This window comes from Nannobrachium achirus, assembly GCF_963921795.1.
Source record: "Nannobrachium achirus genome assembly, chromosome: 18".
Lineage (NCBI taxonomy): Eukaryota > Metazoa > Chordata > Actinopteri > Myctophiformes > Myctophidae > Nannobrachium > Nannobrachium achirus.
In genome coordinates, this window is record NC_137825.1 from 34,761,920 (window position 1) to 34,782,902 (window position 20,983).

Consider the following 20,983-nt stretch of genomic DNA (forward strand, 5'->3'; position numbering starts at 1 on the left):
GTGTTATACAAAATGTAATGCATCTTATAGTGCTCGTCAGGGTGGGTGGGGGGTCCCCAGTTAAAATATGATTATTTTGGGGGTCACGGCCTGAAAAGGTTGAGGACCACTGTAATAGACAAAGAAATAGAAGTGTCAGAACAGACCGGACAGTCAATCTACCATGACTTTAAATGATGTTTCCCAGCTGCACCTAAACACCTGCACGCACAAGCACATCGTCTTTGCTGCTTCTCATCTCTCTGTCGGATGGAAACCTCACACTGTACGTCCAGAAAACTGTTACTTTTCAGGATTCAAAAAAAGAAAATTAGTAAAAAGCAAACTCCACACAGAAAGGCCCTATTGCTTGCTTTTGTGCAGCGTGGCGCTACGGTCAAGTGAGGGCATTCATTTTCGAAAACACAAAAAGTTAGAATATGGAGATGAGAGCTTTCTGCTCGACAGTGACGTTATGGTAAAGCGGAGGAGGAGGTTCGGGGGGTGGGGGTTTGGAAGGACGGTGGTGGAGGGAGGAAGAGGATGAGGACAGTGTGGGCTCCATCGTCGTCGCCACGCTGTGATGATTCATGTGCCGCGCATCGGGAGGCAGCAGTATTTCATGGCGTGTCCTTTGTGGTCGGCGAAAGCAGCGGCAGTGGCAGTGGTTGCAGTATATGAAAGGGCCTGTGTCTGTCTGAGGTCTTTGATGTGTGTGTGCGTGCGCGTGTGTGTGTGGTGGCACTTGTATTACTGTACTTCTGAGGGCCAAACGTCCCCGCCGCAAACCTAGTAGAATTTGAGAAATAGTCATTGTGTGGACAATCTTCCCGAGTCCTAACAAGAGAAATGGTTGTTTTATATGGTTACAACTCCCTTACAATTAGAATGAGACATTTTAGAGGTTAGGTTTAGGGGATTTGGGGTTAGAGCTATGCCTGATTTATAGGCCTACTTACTGTAGTTAGTTACACGTCGGTATCACACGCCAAGAAGAGCAGATCAACAAGCTTGCAGCCTATAGCGCAGCGCAGCGTGACACGTTGTGAGCCTGTCGATCAGCTATTTCTTTTAGCTTTAGGATCCGACGCGGTGATGCGACGCGCTGTGAGCTCAAAAGATTTTAATACATTTTATACATAATATGATACCTTGTGAAAGGGGTAATTCTGCATAATGAGTACCTTTACTTTTGGTAGTATATTTTGATGCCAGCACTTCTGTACTTTCACTCAAGTAAATGTTGATTTTCCGAACTTTTACTTGTGTTACTTGTGAGTGTTTCTACATTGGAGTACAGATAAGTAAAGATATTAGGAACTTTTTCCCACCACTGGTGTATACGTTGGATACTTGTGTAGGTGTTCCTGCAGCGCTTTGTGGCCTGTTATTATTATGGGATGCCAGTTGTGGTTGACTGTGTGTCTCATCATCGCAGGCAGCCCACCTCTTCGTCTGTCAGCCCTTATGATCCTCGTGGTTTTGCACAGTTACTATACTTCAAATGAATGAATATGTTCCACTGGGCCATAGACGGACTAATGACGTCATGCCATTCAGCTCATGTGTGGGAAAATAAGGCCACACAGACAAAGATGTTGTTGATGATGATGATGATGATGATGATGATGGTTGCTGGGATAATGGACGTCATAGGCAGGGGTCTGTTGAGGTCACGGGGCATGGGGGGGAGGGGGGGGGGTGTCAACAGCAGTCCTTCTCAAACCTTTTAAGGACGCTCAATTTGGTACAGTATGTATATGTATGTAGCCACGGACCCCCATCTTAAAATTGAAAATGTAATACTTGCAAGATTTATTTTTAATGTTCAAAAATTGCTGTGAGCTTGCATATCTGCAACTTTTGAATAGCCAACTTATAAATGTGGTTAAAATGACTGTGATGATATATTAACACATTTTGCTGGGGACATCCTGGAACTCAGTATCATAGTCAGTGTCTTGTCAGTGTCATGGTCAGTATTATACTGACATGATACTGAAATCAAATGACACTGACATGATACTGACCATGATACTGACCATGATACTGATCATGATACTGATCATGATACTGACCATGATACTGACAATGATACTGACCATGATACTGACCATGATACTGACATGATACTGACCATGATACTGATCATGATACTGACCATGATACTGACCATGATACTGACAATGATACTGACCATGATACTGACCATGATACTGACCATGGTACTGACAATGATACTGACCATGATACTGACCATGATACTGACCATGATTGCGACCAAAGGTCGCATACTCTGAAGAACCGTGTCGCTTGAGTGTCCTTCCTTCCTTCCGTATCCTCGTGACCGTCCGTATCCTCTGTGATGTCAGTGTGATGTCAGCGAGTTGTGACATCACCTCCTGTACAGGGCGGCTACACGAAATGTGGATAACACTATATATGGAGATAGTCCAGTCCATCATGTCATATGGGACTAACGTCATAGAAAGTAGCCATTGTTAATCCGGAGTCAATGGCTGACTGTCTGTACAGGAAGTGATGTCACATGACATACTTTTTATGCCCATATATGTGTCCTAACATGGAGATGTGGATAACACTATATATGGAGATAGTCTAGTCCAATATGTCATATGGAACTACCGTCATAGACAGTAGCTATTGTTAGGTCGGAGTCAATGGCTGTCTGTCTGACTGTCTGTACAGGAAGTGATGTCACATGACATACTTTTTATGCCCATATATGAGTCCTTCTGTACCACATCTCCATGTTTAGGCAAACTCCACACAGAAAGGCCCTATCGCCAACCCTTACTAAGTAGCATACATTTACAACATACCTTCTCCAAAAACATCAATATTGAACTCCATATGTATATGGATACATACATGTATTTTTATTAATAAAGGATAAAATTAAATTAAAATGCCATAGAGAAAACAAATGAGAAACAAATGAACCACACAGTACTGAAAATCAACTGCTGCTCTGGAACACAAAGATCTAGTGTTCCAAAGATCTAGGCTGATAATCCAGCTTTTGCAGCGTCACAGGTTCAAGTCCTGACTTGCGACCTCAAGTCCCCATCTCTTCCTGTACGGGGCGGCTACACAAGACTAAGAAAGACAAAGAAAAAAGAGAGAAGGATACACAAGATTAAGAAAGACAATAAAAGAGAAGAATAAAAAAGAAAAAAAGAAGGAGGAGGATAAAGATACCAAAAGGAGAGAGAAGAAAGGGTGGATGAGGTACAATGTGCGGTATCCTCCTCTGATCTGATACGGGCGGCTGGACAGATCACCTATGAAAGGATGTCCATGAAAGAATGTCCATCCACCTGGAGAAAAGAAAATGTAACAAGGAGGTGGCAACGGGGTGGCCAGATAAAGTTATTAGGCCTGGATCCAACTTTAAGTCGACGCACATGATTCCAGAAGTGTAGTGCTTATTCGCTCTTGTATCAAACCGGTACTCGAAACGTACTTAGAATTTAACATATTTTCTAAAGTAAATATGGGGGCTGCTGTGTTAAGAACGTTTCGTTGTCAAGCTCAATGTTGGGCATTTGGACCTATACATGGAGAAATGGAGCGAATCTGTTTGGCCTAAACATGGAGATGTGGATAACACTATATATGGAGATAGTCTAGTCCAATATGTCATATGGAACTACCGTCATAGACAGTAGCTATTGTTAGGTCGGAGTCAATGGCTGTCTGTCTGACTGTCTGTACAGGAAGTGATGTCACATGACATACTTTTTATGCCCATATATGAGTCCTTCTGTACCACATCTCCATGTTTAGGCAAACTCCACACAGAAAGGCCCTATCGCCAACCCTTACTAAGTAGCATACATTTACAACATACCTTCTCCAAAAACATCAATATTGAACTCCATATGTATATGGATACATACATGTATTTTTATTAATAAAGGATAAAATTAAATTAAAATGCCATAGAGAAAACAAATGAGAAACAAATGAACCACACAGTACTGAAAATCAACTGCTGCTCTGGAACACAAAGATCTAGTGTTCCAAAGATCTAGGCTGATAATCCAGCTTTTGCAGCGTCACAGGTTCAAGTCCTGACTTGCGACCTCAAGTCCCCATCTCTTCCTGTACGGGGCGGCTACACAAGACTAAGAAAGACAAAGAAAAAAGAGAGAAGGATACACAAGATTAAGAAAGACAATAAAAGAGAAGAATAAAAAAGAAAAAAAGAAGGAGGAGGATAAAGATACCAAAAGGAGAGAGAAGAAAGGGTGGATGAGGTACAATGTGCGGTATCCTCCTCTGATCTGATACGGGCGGCTGGACTTAGATCACCTATGAAAGGATGTCCATGAAAGAATGTCCATCCACCTGGAGAAAAGAAAATGTAACAAGGAGGTGGCAACGGGGTGGCCAGATAAAGTTATTAGGCCTGGATCCAACTTTAAGTCGACGCACATGATTCCAGAAGTGTAGTGCTTATTCGCTCTTGTATCAAACCGGTACTCGAAACGTACTTAGAATTTAACATATTTTCTAAAGTAAATATGGGGGCTGCTGTGTTAAGAACGTTTCGTTGTCAAGCTCAATGTTGGGCATTTGGACCTATACATGGAGAAATGGAGCGAATCTGTTTGGCCTAAACATGGAGATGTGGATAACACTATATATGGAGATAGTCTAGTACATCATGTCATATGGGACTACCGTCATAGACAGTAGCCATTGTTAGGTCGGAGTCAATGGCTGTCTGTCTGACTGTCTGTACAGGAAGTGATGTCACATGACATACTTTTTATGCCCATATATGAGTCCTTCTGTACCACATCTCCATGTTTAGGCAAACTCCACACAGAAAGGCCCTATCGCCAACCCTTACTAAGTAGCATACATTTACAACATACCTTCTCCAAAAACATCAATATTGAACTCCATATGTATATGGATACATACATGTATTTTTATTAATAAAGGATAAAATAAAATTAAAATGCCATAGAGAAAACAAATGAGAAACAAATGAACCACACAGTACTGAAAATCAACTGCTGCTCTGGAACACAAAGATCTAGTGTTCCAAAGATCTAGGCTGATAATCCAGCTTTTGCAGCGTCACAGGTTCAAGTCCTGACTTGCGACCTCAAGTCCCCATCTCTTCCTGTACGGGGCGGCTACACAAGACTAAGAAAGACAACAAAAAAAGAGAGAAGGATACACAAGATTAAGAAAGACAATAAAAGAGAAGAATAAAAAAGAAAAAAAGAAGGAGGAGGATAAAGATACCAAAAGGAGAGAGAAGAAAGGGTGGATGAGGTACAATGTGCGGTATCCTCCTCTGATCTGATACGGGCGGCTGGACTTAGATCACCTATGAAAGGATGTCCATGAAAGAATGTCCATCCACCTGGAGAAAAGAAAATGTAACAAGGAGGTGGCAACGGGGTGGCCAGATAAAGTTATTAGGCCTGGATCCAACTTTAAGTCGACGCACATGATTCCAGAAGTGTAGTGCTTATTCGCTCTTGTATCAAACCGGTACTCGAAACGTACTTAGAATTTAACATATTTTCTAAAGTAAATATGGGGGCTGCTGTGTTAAGAACGTTTCGTTGTCAAGCTCAATGTTGGGCATTTGGACCTATACATGGAGAAATGGAGCGAATCTGTTTGGCCTAAACATGGAGATGTGGATAACACTATATATGGAGATAGTCTAGTACATCATGTCATATGGGACTACCGTCATAGACAGTAGCCATTGTTAGGTCGGAGTCAATGGCTGTCTGTCTGACTGTCTGTACAGGAAGTGATGTCACATGACATACTTTTTATGCCCATATATGAGTCCTTCTGTACCACATCTCCATGTTTAGGCAAACTCCACACAGAAAGGCCCTATCGCCAACCGAACCTAGGGTGTGAGCGATAGGGCCTTTCTGTGTGGAGTTTGCGTGTTCTCCCTGTGTCTCCTAGGGTTGATACCCTCACAAAAACATGAACAAACTCCCCCCAGAATGACAACAACTAGAATCGTCAGAGAAACGCTGTGGTTGGCCAGATTGTCAAGAATTGGCGCGACCTCGCCCTTTAGGGCGAGGTTGCATGTCACCCTGAGGTCGCATTCCACCCTTGGGTGTCTTACTAGTACTGACATGATACTGACCATGATACTGACCATGATACTGACCATGATACTGACATGATACTGATCATGATACTGACCATGATACTGACCATGATACTGACCATGATACTGACATGATACTGACCATGATACTGACCATGATACTGATCATGATACTGACCATGATACTGACCATGATACTGACAATGATACTGACCATGATACTGACCATGATACTGACATGATACTGACCATGATACTGACCATGATACTGACAATGATACTGACCATGATACTGACCATGATACTGACCATGATACTGACATGATACTGACCATGATACTGACCATGATACTGACATGATACTGATCATGATACTGACCATGATACTGACCATGATACTGACCATGATACTGATTGCGACCGAAGGTCGCATATACTCTGAAGAACCGTGTCACTTGAGTGTCCTTCCTTCCTTCCGTATCCTCGTGACCGTCCGTATCCTCTGTGATGTCAGTGTGATGTCAGCGAGTTGTGACATCACTTCCTGTACAGGGCGGCTACACGAAATGTGGATAACACTATATATGGAGATAGTCCAGTCCATCATGTCATATGGGACTAACGTCATAGAAAGTAGCCATTGTTAGGCCGGAGTCATTGGCTGTCTAAACATGGAGATGTGGATAACACTATATATGGAGATAGTCTAGTCCAATATGTCATATGGGACTACCGTCATAGACAGTAGACATTGTTAATCCGGAGTCAATGGCTGACTGTCTGTACAGGAAGTGATGTCACATGACATACTTTTTATGCCCATATATGAGTCCTAACATGGAGATGTGGATAACACTATATATGGAGATAGTCTAGTCCAATATGTCATATGGAACTACCGTCATAGACAGTAGCTATTGTTAGGTCGGAGTCAATGGCTGTCTGTCTGTCTGACTGTCTGTACAGGAAGTGATGTCACATGACATACTTTTTATGCCCATATATGAGTCCTTCTGTACCACATACCACATCTCCATGTTTAGGCAAACTCCACACAGAAAGGCCCCATCGCCAACCCAACCTAGGGTGTGAGCGATAGGGCCTTTCTGTGTGGAGTTTGCATGTTCTCCCCGTGTCTCCTAGGGTTGATACCCTCACAAAAACATGAACAAACTCCCCCCAGAATGATAACAACTAGAATCGTCAGAGAAACGCTGTGGTTGGCCAGATAGTCAAGAATTGGCGCGACCTCGCCCTTTAGGGCGAGGTCGCATGTCACCCTGAGGTCGCATTCCACCCTCAGGTGTCTTACTAGTATGATACAGACCATGATAATGACATGCGTGTGTGCATGCAAGTGGGTGTGTGTGTGTGTGTGTGTGTGTGTGTGTGTGTGTGTGTGTGTGTGTGTGTGCATGCATGTGTGTCTGCCTGTGTGTGTGCGTGCATGTGTACCGGTATGTGTGTGTACATGCGTGTGCTACGTTCCATTGTGAGCTTGGAGATCGGCTATTTTCAAGATGCAACCAAGTATAAAATCTGCCATTACGACGTCATCACGGCTCATCAAAATTATCTTTGGTTGACAAAATCAACTGAAGATGTAGTCAACTAAAATCGTATGATATGTAGTCGACTAAAACTAGACTAAAACTTTTCAGATGATGCGCTGTGAGATTATTGTCGCATCCAGCATGCCACAGATGCCAGTGGGATTGCGGTCGCAGCAACAACAAAGATGATGATGAATGCGTGCGTGCAAAAGGGGAAAAGAGTTCCCTACGATGCAACATTCCGCATGCATGCAGTCCAGCTGCTTATGCTGCCTATGTTTCATTCCAGGAAGCAGCATTTGGGATAAATTACATGTTTGCGCGCTGCGCTGCAGGATTGCACTGCTCCCTGTAACTGCTGGTGCCAAATTAATCACATTTCATCCTCCAGGCTATGCCTTGGGGACTTTTTTTATCGTTTCTTATCGTTTGCATGTCAGGGAAGATGGGGGAGAATCAGTTTTAAGAAACACGCTGCACACTTTAATTCATAATTATGTTGTATGTGTCGTTATGCAAATGAGCCAGCGCTTTGCGTCCAGGGAAATAATGCATGTGTGTGTGTGTGTGTGTGTGTGTGTGTGTGTGTGTGTGTGTGTGTGTGTGTGTGTGTGTGTGTGTGTGTGTGTGTGTGTGTGTGTGTGTGTGCGTGCGTGCTTGCGTGCGTGTGTGCGTGTGTGTATGTGTTTGTTGTGAGCTAGTAGATCTGATATCAGTAAAAAAATATTTTACTTTTGGGGGCATTTTTCTTGACAAAATGTGCTCAAAACAGGGACGCTAGGTTAAAAGTGGCTGAGACTAAGTGTAAAAAAAAAACTATACTTGCAGACACAGGTGTGTAACTCTGAGAGGGTACAAACTGAACCAAATGGTTTGGTTCTAGTTGTATGCTCTCAGAGTTCTGGGGGTCCTTGAAATTAAATAAAGCTTGACAACCATAGGTCCAGACAGTAGTGTCAGGGCCACCAACTAAGGCGGTCTTTCAAGCAGACGCTCGGGGTTATCATCATCAAGGCTAATGTCTCCGAGGTGTTCACCATCACCTTCATTTCGCCCTCTCACTCCGTCTCCGGCTCTCCCGTCCTGTCCGTCCGTCCGTCCGTCCATCCGTCTGTCCCCCCATTGAGACGAGGCTCAGACGTCTCCCTTCTTAAAGCCTGTTTTCGCTTCACTCTTTTTACTGTTGTCACAACATTTTCATTACATTGCCGCTTAAGCCCTTAATGGCCCCCTTGTCCCAAGACTAAACACAAGGTCACACACACAACACACACACACAGGGTGTTGGCTGGACAAAGAGTAGCCGAGAGAGAGAGAGAGAGAGAGAGAGAGAGAGAGAGAGAGAGAGAGAGAGAGATAGAGAGAGAGAGAGAGAGAGTTGCTCAGTTTTGACCTTTTGTTTAATGAAGTTGTTTTGTTGTTTTGAAGTGTCTTTGAGTATTTTGAAAAGCGTATGATTATGATGTCAGCTCTCTTTTTCAAAGCAACATGAGAGAAAGCTATATCAACCCTATCGTCTCTGTAGGGATGGAAACCTCATATGTCCAAAACTTGGACTTGGAGGACCCTACTTTTCAGCATTCAAATAAAAAAATAGCAAAAGTAGCAGATCTACAAGCTAAAAACGTGTTGCCTCGCGTCGTGTTTCGAGCTTGTGGATCTGCTACTAACACACACACACTTTTTTCAGACAAAACATTTCTCCGCCTGCATGCCTGGCCCTCCCAAAGCTATTCCACTTTTACAGCGCTGTAAAACAATGGATTCAAACGAGCGCTGAAAAAGAAAAAGGAGACGTCACGCTCTGGTGACTCTGGAGGCACTCCAGGTACGCTGGGCTGCAAGGTCTGCTGCCGGCGACGGGGCGAAGGTTTCCCACCGGGCGAACAAAGCCACACAAACCTTGACACAGAGAGAGAGAGAGAGAGAGAGAGAGAGAGAGAGAGAGAGAGAGAGAGAGAGAGAGAGAGAGAGAGAGAGAGTTGGTGGTGCCAGCCCCTGCTATATAGCCCCGTTTGGAACCTTCCCGTTAGCTCAGAGTTGAGGTCTCGCTTCGCAGGGTGCCGGCAGAGTGTGACACCGGCCAAGAGTTAACGATTTTTACCTTTTTGCAGTGCATCGTATCCAAAAAGTATAAAGGCAGTCCTCCCTGCAAGGTCTCAGATGTTTGCAATTTTCACGGCAAAGGAAATGTAAGCGACGACAAGGTTGAAACAAGCGTTTAAATCGCTTATTTTTTTGTAAGCAAGTTGCATATTTTCTCACACATCTTTGCTGTGTTTATACCACCCGGACGTCTCAGCCAGTGGCTGACAAAAAAAGTGATTTTAAAGCTTGTTTCAAACCATTGCTTAAAATACGATGTGTCCACCATTCACACTCTTCCGGCATCCTACGAAGCGGACCTCATCTCAGAGATATATTACAGCGGAGGGAGAGGTTTCTGATCGGAGATAGCCTCTGCCTGCCTCTCTGAATCATCTAAGCAGAAGAAAGGGCAAAATAAGCAACCACAGTAACTTTAGTGCAAGTTATGGCAGAGACACAGACATTCACATGATCACACATTGTACGATGTGCCGTGCACCGAAGCAAGCCGGTCTACAAGCTCACAATTGACTTGTTTCGGGCATGTGACAGGGGCAACACAACTAACTATAAACCAGGCTTATACTTGACTGATGGCCTAATATGTTATTTATAAAGCCAAGGCCCAGTGCTGCCCACCCTAATCCTCTTTAGTCAACACTGATTATTATTATTATTATTGGAAATGAGAATACGAATCTAATACTAATCATTGTTGTCTTTCAGAACTTCATAAATAAGATGAATGACACGACCCCGAGGCAGACACTCATTCCAGATGCCGCGCTCCTCCCCAGATTGAGTGGCTTTGATAAACACCCATATGTCTACAACCCATAGACGCAGCTCATGTTGCCTCGGCTGTCTTGTTGTCTGTGGTGGGGAAGTCGGCCTCCAAACGTCTGTCAATTCATGTTCGTCGGGTCTCCATAGGAGTATCATCTGGCGCTTGTCGCCAGCCGCCGCCGCCGCCGTGCTGAGTTCAGCGGCGAGACGACGAGACCTGGCTAAGCTCAGCGAACGAAACGCGCTCTGGGTGTGATTCCTGCGTGTGTGTGTGTGTGTGTGTGTGTGCGACTGTGCATGTGTGTTTGTTGTGTTTGCTTAGTTTTTCCACCCAAAGTCCTAATGGAATGATTGATGGCTGTGAAGGGCCCCGGGTGTTTTCTGGGGGCCAGGGGCTTGTATCGCACACGGCTATAGCCCGCAAGCTGTGGCTTTCTGAGTCTGATTAACTTGTTTACGCAGACAGACAGACAGAAAGAAAGAAAGACAGAGAGTGAGAGAGAGAAACATGGACTTTATGGGCGTGGGCGGATGGGGAGAGAGTCAGACCGAAAGAGAGAGTGGGAAGAGAGGGAGACGGATGGGGTGAGAGACAGACGGAGAACGGCTGCGGCTGCAAGAACAACAACAACAAGCTAAAAAGAACCGCCATCACTTCTTCTATATGTAGGTGATGGGTTTAGGAGAGCGGTTCAGTTGCTGCTCTGTTGTATGGCCGAAAATACCAGATCCATAATTAACGGCGCGCCACATTTGCAAAGCGCTGTTAGCTTATATAGATCTGCTATTTTCAGTTTGCAACGCACATCACACAACAGAGTATTGATTGATTGATTGATTGATTTATTACTGTAGTCTGAAATGTTAACAGCATGTGGACGTGGTACAGTTGAGGACATTGAGGGCTGTATTTTGATTGTCTTAAGTACCAGCTTATGCCTTAACTTAAAGGCCTGTCCATAATGTCTCCGACCACCGAAACTTTCGTCTGAGAGTTCCGACTTTCCGACGTGCAGCTTTCCGAACTCTAATTACGGGCCATGCTTTTCAGAAGATGCGAGTGACGTCATTTTGTAGTTGAACCTATAGTAGTTGGTCGTTGGTATATTCAATTCACCCTTTGTTAGCCTTCTGGTTGGTCTTGGTTCCGCCTTTTTTATGTTGAATTTGCTAAAACATAATTCTTGGAGAAATAAAAACATTTAAAAACATGCTGAGTCACTATACTGCCACTGAGCAGCTCCATTTAACTGAAACCAAGTTTGAAATGAGAACTGAATACACAGAATAACAATACGAAGCAACTGAATTACAATGGTAGTGGATGGAGTGTCCCACCAAATGTCCCACCAAGACACAGCAACCAATGGGTGTGAAGAGGGGCGGGACAACGGGCGGGACTTGACAAAGAGTGAATTCATCAACATACAGTAGCATAAGAGTATCGTACGGTAGTATTCCTGTTTGGCAAAGTGTCTCTCGCTTCACGTTCTGTACAGTTTCCAACCCTCCTTCTCTGACACCCGGGCTTCATTTCCATAACAAATCTGCGACCTTGACGTGTAGAGGTGAAGGAAGTGTGATCCCTCGCTGCGGTCGACCGTATGTTAAAAACCTCAGGCTCCACTAACAACCCAGTGGAGGTGTCTGCGCGCTCGGTCTGTGACAGTGGGAGAGCTTTGCCCTTCAGACCATTGTCTTGTGGTCGACATATTCTTTTTGCAATCTAGAGCCTGCTGTTGCCAGGGGCGTCAATTGGGTATGGCAGGGGTATGCAGCTGCCATACCCTGGGTCCAGGGGGGAAAATAAAAGTTACTTTGAAATATAAATCCATGAATGTCTCTTTGTCTATCTGCGCTGGTTATTATGTTGTTAAATTACAGTAAAATAACTACAAATTTAACAAAATGGTCACTTTAACAAGGTATTATAATTATATTCTCCACTACATGGTATATTCCCAGGTTCCGCAGGTCAGCTGCACAGGTGCAATGCATTATTGTTAATTGTGGCACGTTTACTAACATGCTAAGTTTAGCTGCACTTGAACAACCGTTCCAGGCTGCCATATCCAGCCCAAGAAACAGTAGAAACCTGTGTAAAAAACTGACAAAACTGTTTCATTTAGACACTTCAGCTTAGAGTTGAACATAAAACGTTTATTGAAGTAACGTAACATTTATGCAATGATATTGCATTGAGTTTGGCAGATGGGCTCTGCTCTGATGATATACAGATTGATCTGTGTAAACGTACATGTCACAGAATCTGCTATCTCAGACCCCCAGAGCAGAGCATAATACAGTACAACAACGTACATCACTACATCATGAATGTACAATCTTAATATCAACATAACAACTCCAGTATAGTCACATGTAGAATAACCATGGAATGAGCCAACCTCCTATCAATCATGAATTAAAGCCAAGGGAGGAGGCCGGGGAGGAGGAGGAATTTTCCGACGCTGTCAAGCACGACCTGCTTTGACAGCTGCTCGAAAAGAATGAGCGGTGAGCTGAAGCTGCTTAAAAAGACCGCCTGAGTTACCCTGGGAAAAGGGGGTGTGTGAGAAGCAGCTAGTGGCGAATGAACGTAGGTACGTGGATTGACTGGAGGCGTATGTGTGAATGAACTGTTAGCGAATGAGATGGGGGGGCCCGGGGTAAATCTAGGACTCTAACTTCCGTGTCCCAATGAACTACGCTGCGCTAGATTTCATTTAGACACTTCAGCTTAGAGTTGAACATAAAACGTTTATTGAAGTAACGTAACATTTATGCAATGATATTGCATTGAGTTTGGCAGATGGGCTCTGCTCTGATGATATACAGATTGATCTGTGTAAACGTACATGTCACAGAATCTGCTATCTCAGACCCCCAACACTCACTCACCGCTGTGAGAATAATCCATGCAGAGCCACATCTTTAAGAATGAGAGAAGATAGATAAGTGAATGAAATGTGGTTAAATGCTATATAAGGTTATTTCCGATGAAATAACGCCATGAGTGCAGTGTCCCATTTCCATTAATAAGGAGCCGTATGCCCTCCTCATCTAAACCGTTATCCCACACCGATGCCAACGTAGATGAGGATTAATGGAAATCTAACGAATAAGACTAGTAATAGACAGCATGTCTAATTTTCTTCATATGCGAGGTCCGATGACCCAGCCCTACTACTCATGTGATAACTCAGAAGCGATCCGAGACATCACATGAATAGATCGGCAAACCATGTTCTCCGGCGAAAACAGATTTGATATGAACAAAATATTCTATCTAGTGATCTAGCTATGTGAAATTTCCTTCATCACGTCATCCGAGCACTCAAGATGACGCCCCATTCATGAGGACCCTGTTTCAGCTCTGATCCTGATACAGCCAGATGAATTATTAGGGCAGATCATGCTCCGGCGAGTCATATCTGGCATGAAGAAAATATGCTATCTAAGGAACTACTATAATAAATGCGTGAAAGCAAACCTTGGTCTCTTGTACTCCGGCGAGAACATATCTGTCAAGAAATACATGTAATAAATATGTAATAGCCTTCGCATAACCATCTACCCCCCAACCCGCACTACGGCAGGAGAAAGATAACTGATACCAACACAGATAATGCTATCTGAATTTATTCAACGACAATTAACACTCATTGCTTTCTGAGCTGCGAGAATCTCGGTTGTATTTAAGCGGACATAACGTTCGTAGGCATTCGATTTCCAGCGACCCATGGCTTTGAGTGTAGGAGAGGACACCAAAGAAGATGCTGAGGTTGCAGCACCGATCCGGAAGGAATGCGTCGTGTACAGCTTGGGGCAGAGTCCACATCTTTGACAGACTGTTCCAAGCTTGGCAGCGAACCATGATCTCGACATGGCTCTCCCAGCATCCGTGGTGAACAGGGGTTCCCTCCCAGCCGCGTTAGGCCGCCAATACAGGTACAGAGACATGGAGGAGAATGGACAAAACACAGTATCAGTTCTTACTATAACAATCGGTGTCCCCTCAGAATGCTTATCCGTTTTGGAATGCTTGAGATTAATAGAAAACATATCAGACTGAAATGAAAGATCAGAAATAGTCAGATCATGCAGAGGATTAAAACTTTCTGTGCAAGTTGTGAATTCCCCACATCTCAGAAACCCATAGAATGCTGAAAGAAAAACTGCTTCCAAAAGTGAATCTACAAATGGCCCAAAAACCCCTTTCCTGAGTTCAGAGACTAGTTTGTGCACCAGTGGTAAGGTAAGGGGAAGACGTTTATCATTGCCTTTGGGATGAGCTTTCTTTAATCCTCCGAAGAGAAGCTTGATTGATGGGTCTCCGAGTATACTACCAACATCTGGGCTCAAGCATCTTAAATTAAACTGTACTCCGGCAACCAACGCAGTGATTGAAGCAGGCTGGAGTCTCTTTGATTCAGCGCAGTGGACTATGAATGCGCATATCATAGGAATATTAACTGGGAGCACTGGCACTAAAAAAGCAGCACAAAACGAGGAGAAAAAAGACCAAGCAGCATCATATGCTTTTAATGTGTTCACTGAAAGACCCATCCTCATATATTTGGATGCTGAAGACATGAGAACTTGCAAGTGTTCATCTAGTCTAGCGTTATTAGGTCGAACGCTGGGCACACCAAACCTGATGGCGCTGCATCTGGGCACAGATCCCTGAATACCTGAAATTTGAAACGGGACAAGGCGTCAGCTATTTTGTTGTCTAATCCTGGGATGTGACAAGCACGGATAGAAAAATTCCCTAATACGCTTGTCCAGGTAAGTCTCCTGACAAATCTGTTAATAATGGGAATGGAGGATCGACCTTTATTAATAATGTGAACTGTTGCCTCGTTATCACAGAACACTATTATTTGTTTCCTTTCCCATCTATTCCCCCACAAAATAGCAGCTACCACTACTGGGTAGAGCTCAAACAGCGCTGAGGATGACTCATTTTTTGGCAACTCCTGCATTTGTTTTGGCCAAGACTCAGCAAACCATTCGTTTTCAAAATAACCCCCAAACCCAATAGAGGGGGCCGCGTCGGGATAGAACCCCAGATCGACAGACGATTCTAACGTATCTTGGTAGAAAAAGGAAATGCCATTCCAATTGTTGCACAGCGCTGACCAAAAGCGCAAATCGGACCTGCAGCCTTCATCTAAGTACACCAACTCATTGAGGTTTTTAACTGATTTTGAAAGATCAAGGAGTCTCGCCACAAACGACCGCCCCTGAGGAATTATCCTCATTGCAAAATTCATGTGGCCTAATAAGGACAACAACTCTCTTTTTGATACCGACGCGGCATCAATGAATTTGAGCATAATTTCCCTTATGCGCTCTAGTTTCTCTGTGGGGAGAGAAGCTTGCATGAGCTCAGAGTCTAGGATAATACCCAGAAACTCGAGACTTTTAACTGGGCCGACAGTTTTTTCAATGGAGAGGGGAACTCCTAGTTTAGCGAAAACGTGTTTAACGGTGTCTATGCTGCGCTCTGGCTGACCATTCGGAAAATCAATGACCAGAAAATCATCTAACAGATGCAGAATAAATGGCAGCCGGTAATTATTGTACAAAATCCAACACAGCGCTTCTGAGAGTTTGTTAAATATGTTGGGGCTACTACGACAACCGAACGTGAGTCTGACTGCGAAATACAATTTTTGTCTCCATTTAACACCGAACAGATGCCACTGTGAAGGGTGAAGTGGCATGGTTTTAAAGGCATCAACAATATCCGCTTTGCCGAGCCAAGCGCCTCTCCCTGCTATTTTAATCAGACGTATAGCATGATCCACGGTGGCATAGCATAATGAAAACGGAGCGAGGGGAATTAAACTATTGATGCTGTCCTCGCTATCATTGTGAGGGCTTGACAAATCCACTATCATGCGCTTTTTCCCTGAGTATTTCCGCGTGGCGACACCTATTGGATTGATTCGATAAATTGGAAATGGCGCATCATCGTAGGGCCCGATCATATAGCCTTTATCAATCTCTTTGGCTAGCAACGAATCTACGACCTCTGGCTCTCTAATAGCAGATTGGAGATTCCTGCACACCAAGATTTTAAATGGAAGGCTGCACAAGCCAGCGAAAAACCCATGGATTAATCCTGACAACAAATAAAAAACGAAACAACGATCTGGATGCTTAGACAACTCCTTTCTCATCTCCGGAATGTTCACTGGAGTGGAGGGTTTATTCATTTCCTCTGGGGCTTTCGGCGAGGACAGATGTACTTTGGGTGGCTGTCTCCGCAAAAACTTCTCCTCTGAATCTCTCTTCTCTCTGGGCTTAGTCGTGAACGCTGTACTTGGGCAGAGGTTGCTATTGTGAGAAAATGACCCACATACGGCACAAGCGAGGGCGCGATGCCCCGTGAAGTGCCTACTTATCAGAGCCAGATCTACGAGTGACCAATCCACCCGCTGGTTATATTTCTGAATGAACGCCGCTGCCTTAGCTGAAAAGGACTTATGGTATTCGTAGAACAAGGTTCCGCCGTAGGACAGGGACAAATCAGAGATGATAGCAAGATAAGTGTCAAGCTCGGCCCTGCGCTCTGGGTATAATTCACAAATCACATCTCTGAAAACTCCAAACGCAACAATGAATTCAGTCATAGTTAAGCTCCTAGTCAGTCTCGCGTCACTGTCTTTGAGACACACCGTAACATCCCCGCAGTCCACGAGGCGCTTTTCTCCAAGCCCAGCCTCGGACGCGCTCAACAGAATTTTAACCAAGTTCACGTCATTACCTGCCAAGATTTGGCTTCTCAGATGAGGAGAGATCGCTGCTGCCGGAGAGAAGAACGGAACCCCCGATGATGGAACTGGAACTGCACTTCCCAGCGTCCTGAGCGGCACGACCGGATGAGGCGACGGAACTGGAACGCTGACGTCATCCAACTGCGCCTGCCTGGAACTGGACGGAGCTGCATGCGTGCTGGACTCCAGTGTTTGGATCCTCGAATCCATCTTCCCCAGCGCTACCTGGATATTATTGAGGGCGTTAAGCACAGGATCAACAGAAGGAATATCGACACCAGGGGGCTGAATCCTGCGTCTTTTCGGAGCGGCCTGGGTATCGGGTTCGGTATTATTAGACTTAGCTTTGGCTTTCTTTGGAGGGGCGGGGTTGGAACCCACGGCTGATCTGGGCGGAGCGCTGGAAGTAGCTGGGCTCGCATCGCCGCCGCCCCTTTGCATTTGCCAATGCTGGCAGAAGAACTGGAACAGCTGATAGTGAGGTATGCCCGCGGGAGGCTGGATGCCGTTTCTAAACAACGCTTCCAGGATTCTGGCGACCGGCCAAGCCTCAATAGATGGCATGTCTGGATCTGGAACTGGAGGCGGTTTCTTGGCCAATCGTGTACTGCGCCGGCGGACCTGCTGCGTGTTCTCCGCTTCTTCCTGGCGGTGGCTGGAAGCGCCGTCATCCCTCTCCGGAGGATCCGCTTCTACCTGGGTTCCCCTCTGGGTGTCCTGCACGACATCCTCCTCACCCTCCTCTGATCCCCAGTCGTCGCCGACTTGAGACATGATCCGGACCAGATGAAGGGTGAGTAAAAGAGCGCACCACGGCTTGATCCTCATCTGACAAATGCGTTCTGCGATGATCTGATTCTGAGTTCCAATTTTCCGACGCTGTCAAGCACGACCTGCTTTGACAGCTGCTCGAAAAGAATGAGCGGTGAGCTGAAGCTGCTTAAAAAGACCGCCTGAGTTACCCTGGGAAAAGGGGGTGTGTGAGAAGCAGCTAGTGGCGAATGAACGTAGGTACGTGGATTGACTGGAGGCGTATGTGTGAATGAACTGTTAGCGAATGAGATGGGGGGGCCCGGGGTAAATCTAGGACTCTAACTTCCGTGTCCCAATGAACTACGCTGCGCTAGATTTGTTTTTTCTTTTTTCAGACATTGTGAAAATAGCTGATCTACATGCTCACAACGCCTCACAGCACGAGGCGTTGTGACTGTGAGCATGTAGATCGGCTATTTTCACAATAGAACCGTGTTACACAAAATGTAATGCCTCTTTTCCATGAGGACTCCCATCTTTGCCATACCCTAGCTTTTGCTGAAATGACGCCACTGGCTGCTGCTGCTCACTCAGCAGCCCCTAACAAACGGCCTGTGAATCCGCCAGTCACGTTTTTTTTATCAGAGTCACGTTAAAACCTCCTTCCATTTCCCTCCCCGTTTCTTCACGGAGAGATGGGGAGAATAATAAACCTCGGTGAGTCATTTCAGATCTCAGATTGCCGGGGGCGATTTGCAAGCCAAAGCGGTCGAACGTATATGAAAATGAGACCGGAGCCTTTGCGATGATGCTGCCTGTTTCTCTGTGAGCTGCATGTTGCCATAGAAAGATAACAATGCGGTCATCTTGCGGAGGACCTCCGTGTTTCTGGTGAAACCACACGTTCCCATTTTGATCACGCTACGGCGTCACCAAAAAGCATTGAAAATAGCAGATCCGCAAGGCTGAAAACGCAGCACGAAGCGATGCATTTTTTTGAGCTTGCGAATCTTCTACTTTTGATGCTTTTGAATGTGAATCCTGAAAAGTCACATCATTTTGGATACATGGGGTTTCCACCCGACAGAGAGAGGGGGAAACCTGCCGCCTGCGCTGACACTAGTAGGACCGCTTGCTTGTCACCTTTTTTAAATGGGTAAGTTTTTTCCTCTGTCATGTCCCATAAGGTCATCTAACAAGAGACGTCTCACCCGGATAAAGCTTTTTGAACAAAGACTGTCCAATTGTTTCCCTTTATTGGGGCTCCAAAAGTGACATCAGAGATATCATATCCTCCGCTGCTGTTACAGCGCCCAATTGTAGATCTTGTAGACCGGCTATTTCTAGATGAGAGATTTGACGTACAAGGAAACAACAGCAGACAGTTGGTCAGGTCCGTTTCACTAAAGGGTTCAATAGTTTTTTAACAGTGATGAGAATTGTGGCGTCATCTACAACAGTGGTTCTCAAAGTGGATTTCAGGGACTTTCTGTGGGTTCCTTTATGGGGGTCTAAATTGACCCTTACAAGTAACTTTGACAGTGTACAAATGGAACCCTAATGGGTCCATTTGGTTCCATTTGTACACTGTCAAAGTTAAGGGGAGACCTTCACATTTCAAAGTTTGAGAACCACTGATCTACAAAAAAAACACAGTTATAGTGTAGTCTATAGTATGGAGATGAGGTTTCTTCACGACAACAATGAAATAGCAACGAAATACCTCACAGCACCTGTTCCGAAGAGGGAGGGGGCGCGGATGCTATGTGCAGGTTGTGCATATTCATACCTGTTAGCCCCCCCACATATCCACAACCACAAGTAGCCCACTTATCCATACGAAAGCCCTCTCTCTCTCTCTCTCTCTCTGGTTGGCCCAGGCAGCAGATGTTGCGCTGGCCTGTTCACGCAGACATGCTTGATCCAAGATGATTGGCCGTGATTATGGGCTGTAAGGCGATAGCGCAGGGGAATAGGAGGCCCATTGAGATGTCAGCCTGCGCCAGTGTGTGTGTGTGTGTGTGTGTGTGTGTGTGTGTGTGTGTGTGTGTGTGTGTGTGTGTGTGTGTGTGTGTGTGTGTGCATTCATCCACTGTCAAGAGTACACTCCATAGCGCGGTGGATGACGGGGTAAAGGGTGCACGTGATGCTTATAATGGGAGCACCTGGCGAGTGCTGGGTTCCAGTGTAACAGTGAGGGGTTTGTCAACCGGCGTTGCCAAGTCTGCTTATTATAAGTGACTTTGGGTTTGTTTTGTTGGTACTGTATAGTCGCATGTTACGAGTTTTGGGGGGCTTTTGTTTCTAAAGTGTAGTTGATTATTGAGGCTCTTCCTAATATTGCTTAAACTGTTGTTAAGGACCCCCAAATTAAAATCCCCGTCTGAAAATATGCTGTGCCCAAACAAGATTTGTGTTAGTTACACCCTAACACTTAAATTATTACATATTTTAAATTATAGCTGATAGCTGAACTATGAGCTATTTCACATTGCGACGCCATTTTAAAAAATCGTCAATGTATTTGGTTGGTAAGTGGTCGCTTCTTTCAAGAGGTAAAACAGGTCGCTTCTTTTTTGGGCTTGTATTCGTAGTCCTGGGGCGCTTGTTTCCCTTGAAAAACCTGGCAACACTGTTGTCAACATGCGAAGAGGATGAGGAGGAGGAGGGGGGGGGGGGGGGCGTTGGGAGGTGAAGACGTAGCTGGGAGCTACAGGGTGGGGGGGGGGGGAGACACCATGATCTGAGATGCTCACAACTTTGCACAGCTGAAAAGAAAATACCACTCTGTGCAGAGGAATGCAAGTCTAGTGTGTAGGCACGTGCACACATAGACATCAAAGGGGGCTTGAGCCCCTGCCCTTTTATCCTTCTGTAAAATGTGCCCTCTCCAGGGTCCAGACCATGAA

General features: G+C 45.1%; 1 protein-coding gene across 1 annotated transcript; it reads right to left on the reverse strand.

Moving 5' to 3' along the window:
• Window positions 1–452: 452 nt before the first annotated feature.
• LOC308303044 (uncharacterized protein) lies at window positions 453–18,095 on the reverse strand (the record flags this gene model as incomplete). The annotated part of the gene is made up of 3 exons (XM_080747363.1): window positions 453–557; window positions 14,749–15,227; window positions 17,312–18,095. 3 exons carry the CDS (start codon window positions 18,093–18,095, stop codon window positions 453–455), a joined length of 1,368 nt encoding a protein of 455 aa, XP_080603489.1.
• Between the last annotated feature and the right edge of the window lie 2,888 nt (window positions 18,096–20,983).